This window comes from Pholis gunnellus (genome assembly GCF_910591455.1).
Source record: "Pholis gunnellus genome assembly, chromosome: 8".
Lineage (NCBI taxonomy): Eukaryota > Metazoa > Chordata > Actinopteri > Perciformes > Pholidae > Pholis > Pholis gunnellus.
In genome coordinates this window covers 9,072,142-9,091,195 of record NC_136534.1, presented here as the reverse complement: position 1 = coordinate 9,091,195, position 19,054 = coordinate 9,072,142, and the positions used below count along the sequence as shown (strand labels likewise).

General features: G+C 38.5%; 1 protein-coding gene across 2 annotated transcripts in view; it reads right to left on the bottom strand.

Moving 5' to 3' along the window:
* Nucleotides 1–19,054, bottom strand: part of adcy2a (adenylate cyclase 2a) — a gene marked incomplete at both ends in the record, with an annotated part of 48,496 nt that overhangs the window by 13,949 nt on the left and 15,493 nt on the right. For both annotated transcript variants that reach the window (XM_079164771.1, XM_079164770.1), the window contains 12 exons: nucleotides 2,189–2,273; nucleotides 2,501–2,598; nucleotides 2,863–2,932; nucleotides 3,224–3,304; nucleotides 3,493–3,536; nucleotides 3,636–3,812; nucleotides 3,894–4,026; nucleotides 4,265–4,423; nucleotides 5,221–5,348; nucleotides 5,773–5,884; nucleotides 6,086–6,234; nucleotides 8,666–8,815. In XM_079164771.1, coding sequence (XP_079020897.1) covers nucleotides 2,189–2,273; nucleotides 2,501–2,598; nucleotides 2,863–2,932; nucleotides 3,224–3,304; nucleotides 3,493–3,536; nucleotides 3,636–3,812; nucleotides 3,894–4,026; nucleotides 4,265–4,423; nucleotides 5,221–5,348; nucleotides 5,773–5,884; nucleotides 6,086–6,234; nucleotides 8,666–8,815 — 1,386 coding nt within the window. The remainder of the gene's footprint in view (nucleotides 1–2,188; nucleotides 2,274–2,500; nucleotides 2,599–2,862; nucleotides 2,933–3,223; nucleotides 3,305–3,492; nucleotides 3,537–3,635; nucleotides 3,813–3,893; nucleotides 4,027–4,264; nucleotides 4,424–5,220; nucleotides 5,349–5,772; nucleotides 5,885–6,085; nucleotides 6,235–8,665; nucleotides 8,816–19,054) is intronic.

The window sequence follows — 19,054 nt, the reverse complement described above, 5'->3', positions numbered from 1 at the left end:
GACTGGCTTCTATCTCCCGCTTCACTACACAAATCATTATAACTGAGGGCAAAGTGTGTACGTATCCAACAGACACACTGTGCAATCATGCTTTTCATTTTAACCCAGCAATATTTCCTGACAGACAACACACTATATAGCATTATGATTGTAATATGTTGACATACTGTTTATTACGGAGTTATCATTGATACAAAAATGAAATCTTCCCATGCTTCTGCAAATAATGGCTGGGCCTGTTACAGTCAATTACTTTTCCTCGTTGCAGCGCTGCCTTCAGCTGAATGTGTTTCATTGCGAGAGAATGACAGTGAAAGTACAAATCATTTGCTTGGTCATCTCAGAGCAATATCTGAGCATCGCTGGGGCCGAGTTAATGTGACATTTGAATAGTTCAGAAATGTGAATTACAATACAATAAAGTGAGGATGGCAGACTGTATCATGCACCAGCAGGATTACCAGAAATGTGGAGCTAGTGGGGCACATTTTGTTTGGAAAACAAGGCACTTGCATGCAATCCCCTCTAGTCCAACAGATCAAATAATAATAATTACTTTAATAAAGCATTTGAATGACAACAGACAAAATAACCTGCTAGGGTTGATATAAGTTAAAGATTTCAAGTTACACAGTCACAGAACCAGCAGAATATCGAATTCAGTCTATCAAATTGGCATGTTTTACCTTTGTAAGGTACCCATCATCACTCCCTGCTTAACAGTGGCAAGGTTTCTGCAAGAAATGCTATGTAGGTCAATACCTCACTTTGTGTGAGAATGAAAAAACTAAGTACAGAAGCATGCGGGTGTTGTTTTACTGTGACTGTGAAAATTCAACTGACTGACTAGTCACACTGTCTGATTTTCAAATGCTATCCAAAACTATACGAGGGGAATACATGTACGAATAAGTATTATTTGGATTTTTCCTACCATCTTCAGCCTATAATTATCAAATTCAGCAGAACCACATGATTGATTTTGAAATTATACAGTTCTCATTCATGATCTTAATTCAAAAACTCTGACTTTTCAAATGATGTCTTCTTGTCCTAAAATGCTATATTGGAAATTAAGGAATAATTCCATGCTGGTCCCATCTTGCGACATGAGGCTGGGACAAAAGAACTCTTGAAACTGAAAGACACTGTGCCAAGGAAAACACATGCATATTGATTATAGAGCCTAATGTTCCTATTCACAAAGGATCTATGAACTACAGGCTGATTCTGGTTTATTACACAGGAGCCCGAGAATAAACTGTGATGTACTGCCGTATTTCCCACAATAGTTGCAAATAACATGATGTGAACCAAAGCAAAGACTCAGCAATGCCAAATAAAGTTAGCAAAAGACTGCAGGAGGCTTTTTCAACATTAGCTGTTGAGTGTTGTGTTTTGTTTTTGAGCCTTGGGCAACATCCATAGGGAGCACAGTTCAGAGCAAAGCCGCAGATCCTCACTTGCAAAGACTTAAAGATAAGACATCGGGTGCAATGGGTTGTATAGGCCTGCGGCTTGTGGAATTGTATTGCACCTGTAATGTTACGATAGTAAATTGTTCTCTTTCCTTCTGTTGGTCTTTCATCTATTTTTACTAGACAGTGAATATTTCAGAAGAGAGCTGAAGCAGCGTTTGAAGCCTGAGACCATCTTCCAGTGGCTGGATCCAACTGCGGCAATATTAATTCCATTTCAAAAGGTCTAAACGGCATTGTTAGCGATTTCATAGAAGTATTTTAGCAGGACTTTAATACATCATAAGACTAATTAAAATCAAGCCGGCCTTTTCTGAATGATTTACAATGCAAACATATCAAGTATGCTGTAAACCCCAGAATCACAACATCCAGTTGAGATTGGTGTGTTTGCTCCTGAAGCATGAACCAAAGCAGTGGTGTGCAGAGGCTGTGGTCATGCACAGGGTCAGGATTACATTTTGCCCAAAGGTAAAACTGAGGGGTACTTAGGCCAACAACCATGGCACTTAATGGGCCGTTAAGCTGATCAGAGGGGCACTTGGACCACTCTTGACCACTCAGGGGCCTTTTACTATGACAACACAGCACAAAAGTGTACCACTAGAGAGCCGGCATATCTTGGGTAAATACAGGTTTTAATAGAAAAGGAAACTGAGAGAAAGGGCACTACTAAAACAATTATGTGTGCAGTAAATGGATTTACTTACCACAAAGTGTCCTATAAAACATATGAGGAGGATCAAGGAAAGGATGAGAAAAGCCGTTCCAAAGGATATCCCCAAGACAGTTGTCCTAAAGAAAAATACAATATCAATGTCATCAAGTTAATTAAGTTTAGTTCACTGAAAGTTGAATGTCGTTGTGCAAAATGTCACTAGCACTGCCCTTAGGTGAAAAGGACTTATCAAGGCACAGAAATATAAGCAAAGTGTACATAAATATACTGTTATCCACACGAACACAACATTGCAGCAACAGTCATTTTACTCTTGTAATACTTTGAAATAAAGCACACGTACTTTGGAAGGACGAGAATCTGCACAATAAAAATGCAGAAAAAGATCAAACAGGCGCAGGTGACATAGTATTTGAAGGCTGGCAAGGTTGTTGCTCTGTACTAAAAGGAGAAAAAAAAGAAGGTCACGTTTCAATAGAAAGGCTCTCCAACTAATACCCAAGCAACTTCCAAAGCTTTTCAACTGTGCACTCAGACACCACAAGTATCCCTGTAATTTACAAGATGTCAGGGTAAGCTATAAAGTGTATAGGCGAAGGAACAAGCAGTAACGATATGTTCTGTAATTCTCTTTGAAAATAGTACCGAGATATATCCACTAAGGGGTGAATGGTGCCAATATATTTGTACTGCCTCTTACTGTACCTCCTTCTCCAAGGATTTATTGTGAAAGAATAACGATATTCTTTGAATGTCTTCGGACTTGAGCCACTGTCTGTAAGCATAAAGGTTTAGTTATAGAGCAGAGAATACAGGCACTGTTCAAAGTAATTGAGAAAAAAAAATGAAGATTCAAGTTTAGATATTTGTTCAGAATGTTGAAAAGTGACACGAAGAGGCAGGTGTTCCATACAATTTCCCCCTCATTAAGATACAGTACATGCCATCATTTGCTTTAATGTGCCATGTTTGCCACGTTTCATCAGTTTCAGAAGACTTTTTGTATGTTCTTTATTTGTTTGCACAATTATATTAAAATTACTTGATTTATAATATGACCCCTTACTTTTGCGAATTTATCCCATCAAAGGTCCTGATCATTCTCTCGTTCAGTTCCTCCTCGAACCGTTTCTTCTGAGACTTTGTTCTTTAATGGGTAACAAGAAGAAAAAGAGATTCAAGTTTTAAGTTCACATAATATTAGTCACACACATCAAAGCCTCTAGCAGAAGTCTAGTCTTATTAAACATCTTGTCGTCTGTCACTGCACTGTTAAGGGATGAGGATAATCCTGCCAAAGAAAATTGTGCCGGAGCTGTAAAATTAGCAGCTTGCCTTTCTGATCTCCTCTGGAAGTGATACTGCCCCATCGGCACATCCTAGACACAGAACAAGAGGAGAGAGATGGGTTTATATGCTATAGCTGAACTTTCCCATTAACTAAAAATCGCAACATATGTGTAGAAAATATTACACACAGCAGTGTTGATCTTCCCATTCTCATTGGTCATGCTGTCTCTGTGGTGCAGGTTGGCAAACGGCTTGGCTGCTCCCCAGGACTCAAGGTAGCGGGTCATCCTGACGGAGGCTCTCATCTTCGCTCCGTCTACAGTGTGTCTGGAACGGTAGTGATGCTGTGGGCTCCGACGCTCCACCTGGACAAACACGGACATAGTGTCATTTTATTGCATTCAATTCAATGAATTTCACTGAATGTGATGGATGTGCTACAGTACCTTTGGGTTAATGACCAGATAAGTGATGACTCCATGTTCCTTCAGGTAAGGGTCTCTTTCTTGCCCATCACTGTCTTCCACCTTATAGGCACCATTCAGGTGCTCCAGTGTCACTGAGGTGATGTGGACTCGCCTGGCAATGAACAGTTGTATCAATAAATGTCTTTCTTTGAATATAAAGATTGGATTTGAGTATTCTTCTTGTATCTCTTCAGCAAGGGTCGACAGTAACCCAGCAGACAAAACTGGTGCAGATAAAGTGTGATAAAGTAAAGGTATCAAAGAATTTCAGAAAATTACACCCAATAGTATGCAATGTTACCTTATGCAAATGTTAACATGTGCCTCTATCTAATTCCCAGTTCACTCACCCAGGTACACCTCCTGCTTCCATATGATTGGCCAGCGTGACATCATGTGACCAAACATCATATTGCCATTTCTGAAGTCCAATCACACCACACAGGACATTCCCAGAATGCACACCGACGCGCATGTTGATGTCAACCCCAGTGGCATCTCGCACTTTCCTGTCATGCACCAAAAACCAAGTTTTACTAATGTGGAGTAACTGAACATCATCACACAAAGCACATACCTCATTAGAAAAGAGAAGCAATGCCTCTTTCTGACTTCAATGGTGCTGATTTTTATCTCAATTCAACTGTTTTATTTAAAGTCTCTCTCTGTCCATTCATTTTCTTGCAGCCCCCTCCCCCGTTGTCTCAGTCTGATGGCTACGGGTGAGACAAGATCTCACACTTACCACTGCACACACAATGCAGCTAAATTGACAATTAAGAAAAAGTCTAATGCTAATGGTAAGCAAGTGCTTATCACTATTACCGGTCGGGATGTTCCAATGCATGTTAATATTGCGTTTAAAGGCATATCCGGCAATTCTGAACAATCTTTGAAATGCAGGTAGTAAAAAGTAGTACCTAAAATTTCCAGAAGTGTAATGAGACTCTTGAGAGTCTTCAGGTCGTAGCTGAGTTAACAGACACAAGAATCAGCATGAGGCGATTTTTTTGTACTGCAAGAGGCATTTCATTTCTGCATTCAGTGTTCATGTGGTTGGAGTATGATGAATGAGCCACTGCTGTGCATCTTTTTCATCATTTATTTACATCCATTTCATTTCTGGTCAGATATTTTCACATCACTAATGCCACATGCCTACCCACCATCAGTACTGCAGAGTTGAGGGATATTTGTTTGATTGACTAAGATGTATTGTAAGTATTGGATGTGCTTCTTGTCGGTAAGCGTTTCAATAAAAGGGACTGTCTTTCTTCAGCAGCTCTGTTATATAACAGGCACTTACTTGATGGCCTCACACATGTCCAGACCCATTTTCACACAGTTCTTAGCATGGTTGGGCAGAGACTCTGGCAGACCGGACACACAGTAGTAACAGTCGCCAAGGATTTTGATCCGCATACATTCATTTTCCTGCATATAAAAAGGTGGATCACAGCTCAGACACACAGGGTCTCATAAAGGTCCCATTGACAGACAGAACAGGCAGATTCTTTATTGAATCACATAATAAACGTTGAGGAAAAATCCACCATCAGATTTTTTTTACATTCAACATGCCTTATACATTACATTACTACAGTATGCGTTGTTAAAAATAGAAGTCTCTATATATTTATGTATGATTGAACAGAAAGAAGCTCCTGCTCTATGATTTTGAGAGGCTGCTATCAAAACCTGATAGCAGCATGTTTATCCGTTATAGTTAAGGAAAAATATGTCTACTCTTCAAATGGTGTGACAGTGAGTATGATGTATTGCCACAAATTAAGAAGCAAAAGTAGCACTTTGTTGGGAAGTGTTCATAAGTGATAAAGTGCAATAATGAAAGGTTTACCTTGGCAATTTGATCAAATTTGCCAAACAGCTCATTCAGCATGTGCACCAGCTCTCCAGGAGAGCAGTCACTGGCCAGCCGTGTGAAGCCCACTATATCAGCATAGAGTATACTAGAGATGGGGAAAAAAGACGCCATATTATATAATGCTTTAATGTCTAACTTTTAAAACCATGGATATACATTTGGGCTGCTCTATATGTAAATCTGTACTCTCATAATTATAGAAAGTGTGTGTAACATATGCGTGTTACAAAGTACACTACAGTACTGCTTGGTCATTTAAGTGGGAATTAAAATCAATGATACATGCCTGACATTAGTGTGTCTCTGGACATAGAGGTTGTGAAAGTTGTTTGTGTTCTCAATCTGGCCGAAGTTTGGGCCCTTCAGTCTCTGGATGATCTCAGCTTTCATCACACGGGCAATGTGAGCTGGCAGCAGAGACAACAAGAGACGCTCCTAGTGGCAGTGACACAAACAGATAAGAAGAAGTACAGGGATGGTCAGGAATGTCAACAAAAAATAAGCAGATTATTACATTTGAAAACAATCAACATTTGCAATATATTACACGGCTTCATATAAGAAAGTGCAGTAACAATCAAATGCTGACGCATGCAAACAAAGTTTATTTGTTTAACCTTCAGAGATTCATTTTCTCATCAGCAATCACTTATTTTGTGAGTGGCATGACCCAAAATGAAGTTTGCTTAGAACTAATACAAATACAAACAACAACAAGCTTTGACTTTAGTAACAAAATAAACTATCAGACCCAAAGTTTGGTATAATCAACACGGACCTTGACTTGTCACTAAAAGGATTCAGCAAATTGAAATTCAATTAAATTAAATTCTGAAGCATTCACCTTTGATGACAATAGACAAAAAGTTGTCACCATTTTATAGCGAGACTCCATAAAAGCTTCAAGTGTGATGATTAATTGGGCACTACATTGTGTCAGGTTGACTTCCTATAACCCAAATTAATTATCAAGGCAAAAAAGACTGTTTTATAGCGCATATTATTTTGCTGAAAGCCACCTGAAGACTGAACCGTTATTCACCTCACAGCTTTTCATTTATTTCGTGGAAGCTTAATTATTTGTCTTACTGTAGGCATTACTCCAAGCTAACCTGCACAGTAGTACGCAAATAATACTGCTATTAGGGTGAGAGGTTCAAGATTGGAGAAAAGACTTAATTAAGCCAATGTCACCTCCAACTTCAACAAGTTTTCTGCACCATTGATCATCTCCCTCCACCGCTGCGGAGGCACTTCTACGTGAAGGAGAGGTCCATGGTGGTGGCTGCTAACAAACGCTGCCGGGGCTCTGGGTTTACGATGATTCACATAGTCCCCCTTGGACCACTCGCACCAAAAATGTATGCATTCACTGTACTGCAGGGCACTTTGGATAAAAGCATGCAGTAAACAGCATATATTATGATGACCCGAGAGGAGTGCGTCTCTGCACAGTTACTACCATCTGTCGCAGGCAGCAGTAGCTCTCCAGGGCAAGTGTGAAAAGCTCCACCCAAAGTGTTCGCAGCTTCACTCATGGAAGTTGAAACAACACAAGCTGGATTCACCAGAGGGATAACCAGCTCCATCCTGACCTGGGCTTTCACAACAACAGCTGGATTCATCCTCATCTGGCTGCAACTGAAACAGCTATGGCAAAAAGCACGCTTCATCCCAGGCTCACACAGCAGTAAGATTTCATCAACAGCCACGCTGCTTATAAGCAGCTGCACCTCCTCGGTTCATCTGGATTATTGTACTAACCTGTTCCAACTTTACACACAGCATGTGGAGAAAAGCATGTAGGCAGACATACAATACATACATACTGTACATTGTTGCTGATTGGCTACACATCATTCATATATTAGTGTATTTTACAACAAATGTATTTTAAAAAGGTATCTAACAGACTTATGTGAAAAAACATTGAAGGACACCAAATATGTTACTTTGTGCTTCTCGAACAGTAGGGGAAAAATAGAAATTAAACAAATGAGGTCATTTATTTTCATAGGATTTGTGAAAATCTTATCTCCAGTGTTTGAGATATTGTGTGTGACCAACGGCACCATTTAACTAAAGTTGTAGGGCCGCCTTTACGTTTGAACAATGTCATTCTGAAAATGTTGTCATGATGAATCACATATAATTGCCTGAATCTGTATCAATACCCAATCACTTCCATGCTGCAAAAAACAAGCACACACAGAAAAGTACCAATGCATGGTTGTCCATAGACTCAATGCAGAGGGACTCGTTTGCTGCAGATGTTCTTATATCTTGTTAATCAACTGCAAAGATTTCAGCCAGCAGCCACAGGATGCTTAAAAGCTTTTGCTACAGAGATTGTAGCACATGCAGTAGGCTCCAGGGACTCAACATATTCATCACACTAAGTGAGGTCATTAACAATTACCATATTCTGTGACCCAAACATTTTAGGTAAAATTCTGCAAGCAAAGCAAAGACATACAGTAAATGCCTGCACTGTTAAGACCAAGTGCAGGTGTATGAGACATCTACATTGACATAACAAAAAAAAAACTAAAAAAACTTTAAGATGGAGGAAGTTGCAGTGAGAATTTCTTTTATCACAAACCTGAAAAAACATTTTTGGAACAACACGTTATTTGGTTCTGGATTAAATATCAATCTCAAAGCCCTGGGCGAGCCATGATGCTTTAAGTGATCTATTCTCTCATTTGTTGCCTCACACAGACATAATCCATTCCTCATTCGTATACATTTGTATCATTATCGTAATCAACACCATCACCAGCAACACTCTCCATGTACTTAATCATTCACTGTCTGCCAGGCTTTCGATGTCTCAAAGGTCATTAATACTTTATGACCACTTTACCTGTTGTCTCTTCTCAAACTCCAGCTTAATTGGGGACTTGATGCAGTTGCAGGTGTCCTGATAAGTCTGCTTAAGTGCCAACTCCATCAGATGTTTGTGGTACGCCCCCGCCATGTTGCCACACATGAAAATGATAATATTGGCCACGATCTGTATGGGAACAGAGCAAAGACAAAGCTGGTATTAGATAAATAAATAGCAGGCATAATTAATCTTCAAGTAAAATAAATGAATGGGTGACTAGTAATCTGGCATTTATTTAAAAGAAATAAAGTTGTGAAACAGAATACATTTGTTGGTGTGTTACCAATTGTACATAAATGAAACGGGCAGTATCAGAAATGCTATTTTATCTCGTGACCACAGCAGAACTACAGTAATTACACACTTAAGATCAAGGATCAGCTCATAAAATAGATGTTTTCTCATGCTCCAATATGAAAACAGAAGGGTGCTTTCTGCGTTTTAAGTCTTAAGGAGGAAATTAGCTTTTATGACATGGAACCAATGCTTAAGTAAAGCCTCTGAAGTCAGAAATGGTGCAAAAGCTTTTCCTTAAAAGGATAGTTTTGGTTTTTCTGAAGTGGGGTTGAATATAGTCGGTGAATTACATACAGTAGATGGTGGTCTGCTCGCCCCTAGTTCGGAGAAGCAGACAGCAGTACCAGCACAGGAGCAGAGCAATGTACTGCTGTGGACGGGGGAAGCAGCAAAAAGTACTTTAGCCACCTAAAAGAAAGACCCACCTAAAAAATCTATCAGTATAAATGTATGCTATTTTTCAAATATGTTCCAACAACGAACAGAACTGAAAGTGAAACTTATCATACTGTTTTTGTCAATAGAGTCTGAGGCTTTGAAGAGAGCGTAGGTAGATAAGTTCTTTCAGTTCAGTTTCCTGTTGGAAAGGGCTGTCTGACAGCAAGATTAAGTGGTGATAATATTCTAAATGTAGAAGGCTATTGATTTATTTAGGTGTCCCGTTTTTTTAGGTTGCTAAAATGACATTCTGCTGCTGCCCTTGTCCACAGCAGTAGCTCTCGTGTCAGTAATACTGCCTGTTTCTCCAGATTAGGGGCGTGCTGACCCCCCATCTACAGTAGGTAATACACTGAAAATGGATATGTGCCTCAAACAACCCCACTTTAAAACAGCCTAACTATCCCTTTAAGTACTAGGCCCTGGCAAATGAGATCCTGCAGCGATGTCAACATCCAGCACCACGCACTGTATTTAAGGGCAATGTGGCATTCATTCATAAAAAAACAGCTTAATTAATTTTCTTGTGAATCAGTTATTCAGAGAAAACAGTTTCCACAGCACGTCAGAGATAAAGAAATACAGTGCAACGGTAAGATAGGGGAAATGGATGCGTGTGACCTCTATGCTATTCCTGCTCAGCTGTTCATCGTCTTAAAATAGCATCATCCCTGCATCGGCTTTACTGTTGCTTGATCAACATTCCCTCCACGCTGCTAATAAAAAGTAGAGGCTGATGATGCGCCCGGTTCAGGTTCGTCTGTTTTTCTTGGTGTTATTACGACAAAAAACACACCCCACTATAGGCTCTATTCGACCATGGCATGGCTGAAGTGACAAAGCTGCTGTTAATCAGTCATGTTTTACCCGTATTTATTGTAATAAGTAGCTTTACTAATGAGTAGCCAACATTTCCTGACCCACTGCACTACACCTTTGTTAATACATCCAGACTTTAGTAGCATATCTAGGGCTACTGTTTGAAATCTGGCACTAAATGATAAGACACATTTATACATACATTTATTGCCCAATATAATCATTTCATTATTTTTTCATAGCCATATTTATATATTCATTTATTTAATATTGAATTAAGTGGAATTCAATAAAAACAAAAAGGTACATTTGTAGTTTTCTAATTGCTGATAGCAATAAATCTGGTCAATCAACCAGACGGTGATATCTGGTGATTTATTAACACACATAACACGCAAAACATGCAAACCAATGTTAGTATGTTTAGACAACACAGAAACATACACAACTACATGACATAAAATGACTCTCTTATACAAAGTGCCTTGCTCACTCGTTTATGTGCATCACAGAGGTATGTAGCTCAGCCCGATCAAAGCTTTTACATCAGGAGATAAGTGCTTTGATTTTGCTAACTTGGCATTTTCTCCGACGTCACCCCCAAGCTAAACTTGAGTTTTTTGCCCCACTAGTATTAAAGATCTAGGATGTTAGCAAGGATGTCTCTATTTTTTTTCCATTCAACAATATTGTTGTCCACTGTGTGCATATAGCATTACAGCCTCACAGTGCCACAAGCATCACTGTATACTGTACTTTCAGTATTCACATTGTCATGCCCGACTCTTCGTAAAAATAAAAGGAGAATCAATGATATATTTATGACACATACTGTACGTGATGCTAACAAACAGGTGGCGAAATATTGGTATTCAGTGATTTACGAGGAACGGATAAATTAAAAGAGCTGACGTCCGAAGACAATTAAAGATAACAGCAATTGTACTGCCTCTGCATGTTTGGAACTCATCGCCTACAATGTCCCCTTTTTTTAGTCAATATCCCACCATAACAGCAGAGCATACAAAACGACACAATATGACACATACGGATAAATGCTTTCTCCAACCAAAGCTCTTCACTAAACCCACAGAGTGCAAATTGTGAAGTCTGTTTTGTTTATTTTCATTTCAAAACAGTACTTTACTTTCATTCATATTTCCTGCATCCCCATGGCAGCACTACACAGAGGCTCCATTAGAGAAGAATATGACCCAGTGACGACAGGTGAATTGTATAAAGATCCAGGAGACCAAATATCCTTGAGCTCAATATTTTGCAATTTAATCCAAAATATAATGGTTCTCCCTCATCGCATACTACAAAAAAGTTTCCCTGCCCTGTCTCATTCACACCAATTTCCCTTTCTTTCTTTCTTTCCAGTATAATGATGACCTTCTTGTCACACTGGAAATAGTCTCTCTCTCTCTCTTGCTCATCGCCCAACACATTAACAACAGGGTAGTTGTAAATTGCATGAAAACATTCATGCATCAGACTTTTTAAAGCAAAAAAACAAACAGTTTTTACATTGTAAAACTGTTTTAATTTTATATTCTTGAGCTGCAAGACAGATAAAAGCAAGTGCAATTACACAACCTATGTGTAGCTGTAGTTACAAGTCACTGATGATCTGCACATAGACGAATTTCATATATGGTTGCAAAATTTGTCTTTCATTTCTACTAGCAGTGTGTCTGTGTCAGTGCTTTCACGGTTTCCTTTTGCCAACAGTGAAGACATGACGCGTCCTGTTACTCCATCTTGAATAACAAGACAATGAGTGCTCAATAACTGTTTCATAACATCTATAAAAAAAACAATATTATCAATATTGTAATAATAACCAACAACTCTTAACATGTATGAAATACCCCTACCGAGAAAAATGAATCTGATTTGTATGTTCAGACACTCACTATATATCATATGAATGTACTGAACACTGAATGCACCCGTCTCTCCTTTATATTTGACAAAAGCAAACATCACAGGCAGAGGCCATGCCCATGGCCTGCTGGCTGTGTTTATGTTCACATCTATTCACTGTATTTAGGCCAGGCGTCCCTTTTGCTGTCCACTGAATTTATTGTCTCCTCTGAACATTTCCAAACACTTATTTTCTCCAAATTAAAAAGGCATTATATTTCCAAGCCTGGCTTAGTTCAAGAGTTTATTTTCCATAGAAAGTCGAACAAAACAGTATGACCTTTGTGCTACAGAATAGTGTGCAGAGCACAGGGTTCAGACAAGTTCACTGAATGGCTGAAAGCAGGCACAAGGAGACGGACTGGGGCTTTTGTAAGCTGTTTTATAAAAAGGGTTTTCACACATATATTGTATGCAATATTTCATAATCACATTTTAAACAACCTCAAAGCGTACTCATATTTAATTAAAAATCCATTCAGCTACCCATTCATTCTCTCTTCGAGAGTCTGCCAATTAAAAATAGTCGCACTAGACAACCCGAAACATCAGCAAGAAGTACCTCTTTGCAATTTTGTAGTTCTGAAAACTTACATGTGATGCTAGATGTAAATTACTACTTCTTTGAGGCAAGGGGGGGGGGGGGGTGCTACTCTACTAGCTGACATCTGTTAGACAAGACACTGACAGCAACCCAGGCTGTCTCAAAGGTCAGCTGTGTGAATCATCCGTACCTCACTGTTACCCAATTACAGATAACAGTGGGGTTAGGTGAGAATGGTCTGTAAAGGGCTTTGAACCTTTATGGTGATTCTGGGATTATCTAAATCAGAGAGGCTATTATGGCTGTTATTATACCATGCGTAAAGCAAGACAACTAACTAAGATCACCGTGAAAGTGAGTCTTGTTTTAATGACCTAGTGGCAACTGACTGCGACTCTCGTCAACAAAAAAATAAACTTTTCAAGAATTCTCAAGAGCTGAAATCCTGGGATACATACAATGAAAGCTTGTGGTCTCTCACGTCTCCTCGATTTTCAAATTTAAAAAAGCGAAGAAACGAGAAACCAATGAAAGTCAAAAGATTAAGTCAGCAAAAGTAAAAACGTTCCTTTGGATTCAAATGAAGCCTTACTTTCCCTCAAACAGGTAATCCTTGTAATATGCAACAGCTGCTCCTGCCGAGTGTCCGTGTGAAATTCTATCAGATAAAGCTTAAATGGAGCACGAGTGTTGTGATAAATTATTGGTGACTTAACACTTAACACTTAATTACAAATAATGCAAATGAAGGTTGTTTGGGGTCTGAGAGGGGAGGTTGTGATTTAAAAACACTGTGGGAGAATTTTCAGAGTTCAACGTCAGGAAACAATTTGAATATTCTAAAGTTCTGTGTATTGAAAAAGCTGAATGAAGATAACAGATCTTTGTCACATAATACATGTTTTATGTTTATAAGCATTCACTTGCTGTAAAGTAGAGCTGTGTGGAAACACTAAGTATATTTTTAGGCCACTAAGGATAGGACTATAGGATTTTACTGCGATAACAATAAACACTCACAATAAATTGATTTTAGTGAATTTTCATTATCGATTTAATCATTAATGACCTTACATGAGGGACTTGAAAAGGTTGTTAAGCTCGTTATCATGGTAGAGAAGTGAAAAATACAAAATGATTATGTAAGAAAGAAAAGACTCATACAACGTTGCGATGCTATTTTTACATTTATGCAGGTGGACCTTATGATTTATGATTACCTTATTTAAGATTGTTGGATTTTCACTCACTGTAAGAGGATGTTCACTTAAAAAAAAGAAAAAAAGAGTGTACCAACTGTGACATAAGAAAATAGCTGTTTTTTAATCAAATGGGTTTTTTATGGTTTTTTTCATTTTATTGCAAGACAAGAGACATAAACATAACAACAAGAGGACGACAAGAACAGTGAAATACAAGCCAGCTAACATCATATAGTCAGTGTATGGGAGAACGGTGTGTGTGTGTGTGTGCCTTTTGAGATGAAAGAAAAAACCATAAGAAAGTACATAAATGAAGGCAAATTACATAAATTACAAAATAACGTCCAAAAAAATGCTTTTAATGTAAACAAAGTCAGGGGCAGTATCGCCCTTTTTTAATCAAATGTAAGGTGAAGTGATTATTTTGGGCAGGATAATAACATTTTCATACCGTCCCATGCCTACTTCCAACCTTTAAGGAAGAGAAGAATATAGTTTTAGGAAAATAACAATGTAAAAATGTAACAATACATCACTGTTGTACACACTCCATGTAAAAAAAAAAAATGAAATGAAATATTTCTAAATATGACATGCACATAAATCTGGACCGAACAGGGGGCTTTCACCTCTTCAGTAAATGTGCTGGTTCATTAAGACTCCAATGAGCCAACACTGTAAAGTTTAATGGACTTGACAAAGTGGAGATGTCAGTATGGTTCCTTCTCACTGAATACCCTCTGGGCAGTTTATATGCACACTAGAGCAATGCGCAAGAGTGTGGACATTTACTGGCTGACATTTACAAAATCCTTGGTAGGAGAGACTGGTGTGTTTTTTTCTACAAATTACTGAGCTTAATTAAAGTAAATAAAAAATCCAAAACACCACAAATGCACGCATACTGAAAGTGAGAATGTGTGTCAGTGTATGTGCCTGTGTGCATGCATGTCTGGGCTTTCTTGGGAATAGTTTGACATTTAGAGAAATTTGCAGATTCACTTTCTTGCTGAGAGTAGATGAGAATATTATAACACTCTCACGTCTATTTGATGAATTCTGTATGTAGCCAGCAGCCAGTTAGCTGAGCTCAGCATTAATACTGGAAACAGGGGAAAACAGCTACTGTCATCTGATCAACAGTTCGCAGGATAACTTGAAGTATTTAAGACAGTTTTCAAGATGCTAGTGCCTCCAAACTGATTTTTCAGCGATAGGCCAGAATTTCTCATTAATCTTCTTCATCAAGTACTTTCCAGCAGATTGCAGCATATGAACCAGCGACCTTAACATCCCCAACTCTGTGAGCAGCTAATGAAAAATGCATTTAGAGAGACTTTTTTATTCACAATTCAAGTGGGAGTGCAGTCAAAATGGTAGGTCGGCAACTCAAATGTAAGGATTTACCCGTGGGTTTCTGAGTTTTGGGTCAGACAAAATAAGTAATTTGAAGACAGCTTGGCGAAGACCAAAATAAACAAGAAGTCAACTAAGCAAAAAACACAATCAACAGCACATTCTTAGTATAGTCGTTTCAACTGATATTGCTACTGGCAAAAGCAATTTACTCTCTAAACAAATTATAGCGTCAGAAAAAAATCCTCCATTCAGTGGCCAACCAGAGGTAATTATTCAGTCACATTCAGTGTAATAAAGGCAAATTGGCATTTTAGCCAATTTGACATCTGGTTGAACAGCATGTTGTAGTGCTATCCATTAGCTTCGCCTTGGCAAATAATACATTGAAGACTGGAGTGGCCCATGCCTGTCCAGTAGTTACTCTCTGACACATACGCCTCAGAGCATCCTGTCACCCAACCTCACTGCTCTTATCTTAAAAGGAACATGTAGGTCTGAGCCTGTCCTGATACAAAGGGTTGAACCGACACTGGCATGTTGCCAGAGGAACACAGAGGAGGAATACGCACGCATGCACTCTCTCCGTCTGACACAAACAGATATACAGGACAGAAACACATACTGTACACAGGAGTTGGCAATAAGGATAAAATCCTCTATGACAATATATATGATATCAAAATATAATATTGAGACGTATAACAATGTAGTTAATTTTCTAGAAAAAACAACTGGGAAGCGGTTAATGGATAAAATAAAAATGGCTAACCCGGCAAATTAAATAGATGAAAAACTACTTCATCAAATTGATGCAAAAATCATAAAAAAGTCTTGCTCATCTTTTTGCGACATCACCCACAGTGACCTGACACAACCACAGCAATAAATCACAGGGGTCGCTATTACAGCAGAAACGGTAGAACAACAGTTCCTGACCCGTTATCTCACTGTATTTATATTCAAACTACTGTACACATGCAACGACTCACAAATGTACATGCTGTGCTTTACTGTACATGTTGAAAATTACAAGCATTCATAATGGTACCCAACAAATAAAATGGCTTAGGATCTTTTGGCCTACAACTGAATGGAAATTCAAGGTCTAATCTCAAGGAATGGATCAAATCAGGCGACATAAAATGATTAGTAGATTACTTGGAAGTCTTTGTAAATCGGCAGTTAGTATCACTGTGCCGCATGTTTCAGAGTAAAAGGGAGATATTAGTCTTTCACAGCTGAAGATATAAAAAGAACCTTTAATAATGGCCATTAATGTCATGTTATGTTTCCTCAAGGGAGGTTTTTCATCTTTAAGCGTGGGAGTTCTTTGTTAATAGTGTTCAAATTACACTACACATCTTGAGTACTTAATTTGTTAATGCCTTTGAAGGGCCTGAATTACTTGAAAAATATCTCAGATTTATGTAAAATACTCTCATAGTAGTATATTAATGCAGATGTAAGGTACATATTGTATGATACGCTTATTCACATTACGCTGGGATGAAACATAGTCTAGTATGCATTTGGTTTAATATTACAAATATTACCACAGACATTAATTAATGTAAGTTAGGATGGGTAAGAGAGGCTTACAAAGATACATTACAGGAGGTACATTACAAGCAACTGATAAATAATCCTAGTTAGTTACAGTTACAAGCCAAACTGCCTGGAGCTAAATAAAATCCTACATGTTGCTTCATCTGTCTGAAGTGCTCTTCTTACGACTTTACATCTATTCTAAAAATGTAGATGAATGCAGTGTTACCGTGTAGTAGCATGCAGATTGCATGAGATCTTTTTTTTTAAATGTTGACTTTTTTAACTACAATACCAACATAGCTACTGAAAACTGTTGTTTTTAAACCCAGAATAAAAACAATTTAGTTACAGGCAGGATTGCAGGGACAACGCATGAGACCTCCCAGCTCTCTCTACAACTGTTTAGTTTATTGGGTTTATTGTTTTCCGTATTATTTTCACTCGTTATTTTCATTAACTCTGATGCTCCGACTTAAATTTTAGTAAATGTGTGTGCTGCTTCCAGCCATCTGGAATGTCTATGAAGGACATCATTTACAACTGTATGGTCCCATTTTTCAGGACATGCATGGGACAGTCTTCATCTTGCTATGAAAGTCATCTTTGAAACTCTGTGCCCGGCTGCCTAACACACATATACTGTATGACCATAATACATCATGCCTATTTCCTCCTGTCATCATCATAAACACAAATACAGACTTGGCCCTGAGGATGGTCAAAAAACTACAACAAAACAACATGACTGTCACCAACAACAGATAAAATGATAACGTAGAGCAGCCAGGATTTGGCGGAGTCCGTGTTTACTAGTGGGCATTTTGTCCCTTGGCAATGTCGCATCTTGCCCAACATGTCATCTCGACTGCCGATTGAGCAGCAAGCTGTCAACTTCCAAAAAAATCTTTGGATCTTGCCACACACAGACCATAAAAAAATACTAGGAATGCTTTCCTAACATGTCTGTCACGGTGATCTCTCGCAGCTAGAAGAAAATAGCCCTTCCTGCACTTTAGCACTACCATTAGCACACATTAGCAGGTGGAATCAAAAGGCATCACACCCTTTACTTCAATCCATAGCCCATTTGAAAGGGCTATGGATCTTCTCAGCCTGCCATTTATTAAAAGTCTTTCCCACTTCAAACATTACAGTATGCTACCTATCATTAGGCACAACTCTACAACAGCCCTTTCGTTTTTTCGGCCTACTTCTGCAAAAATGATCTGAATAAGTGAAAATGTTCTGCTAAGACATATTTTAATGATAAAAAGAATTAATTAATTCCTTCATAATTCAACGAGAGAGTAATTTATATCCAACATACGGTTATGCTTTTACACTGATTCTGATACTATTCAATATTTCTACAAGGGAAATTCTCTTAAAAAGGACTCTTACAGGCAGATCTTCCACTGGATTTATGCTGACAGGTTAACTGGCCTGGTGCACAAGAGGAGCTGGCAGATAGTGACCATGCAGCACACAGCCCCAGGCTGCCCAGATGCCAGTACGCCCATGCTACAGTTACAGATGAATGAAAAGTAGACCAAATACCAGGCCATCCAGGCAGAGTTCACAGAAGCAGTAGAGAATGTTTGAAAGTAGGGAATACAGAGAATACAGGCACAGGAATCATCATTGAGTACTAAGACAGAGCTCTATTTGCACAAGTACACTATATTCATTGTGATTATTAGCATTATATTAAGTCTATGGAGCAAACAAAATGTTTTCCAGTTATCTGAAAGACGGTATGGTTTTTGAATACTAGACTACAAATGGTCCTTTGGTTTATTTGTTAAGGGGCAGCATTCAAAACAGCATTTCTTCCCTAAAGCTGGACTGCTGAACACAGTATCAATCCTTTAGTGGTGCCTGCAAAATATCTCAGAATGGCAGAAGAATTATAAGAGAGAAAATTGTACCATTAAGATGATTAATAATTTCTGATAAATTATTTATCGCGTAGAAACAATTGAACAGTGACTGAGCAACAGGGCTGACAAACAGCAATACACGTAGAGCAGAACAATTCACATGTGGGAGGTGGCTGATATGTGAACATGGTATTATAATAATAATAATTCTATTAACTAGGCCTCTTTGTAGAATAGAAATGTCCTTTGTGGCTCTGAAAAGTAAATTGCATCCTGGACTGAAATCTATGATTATCATTGAGGTGTGGCGTTTATTAGATGATTGTCAAACTAATGTTGTTATCTTTAT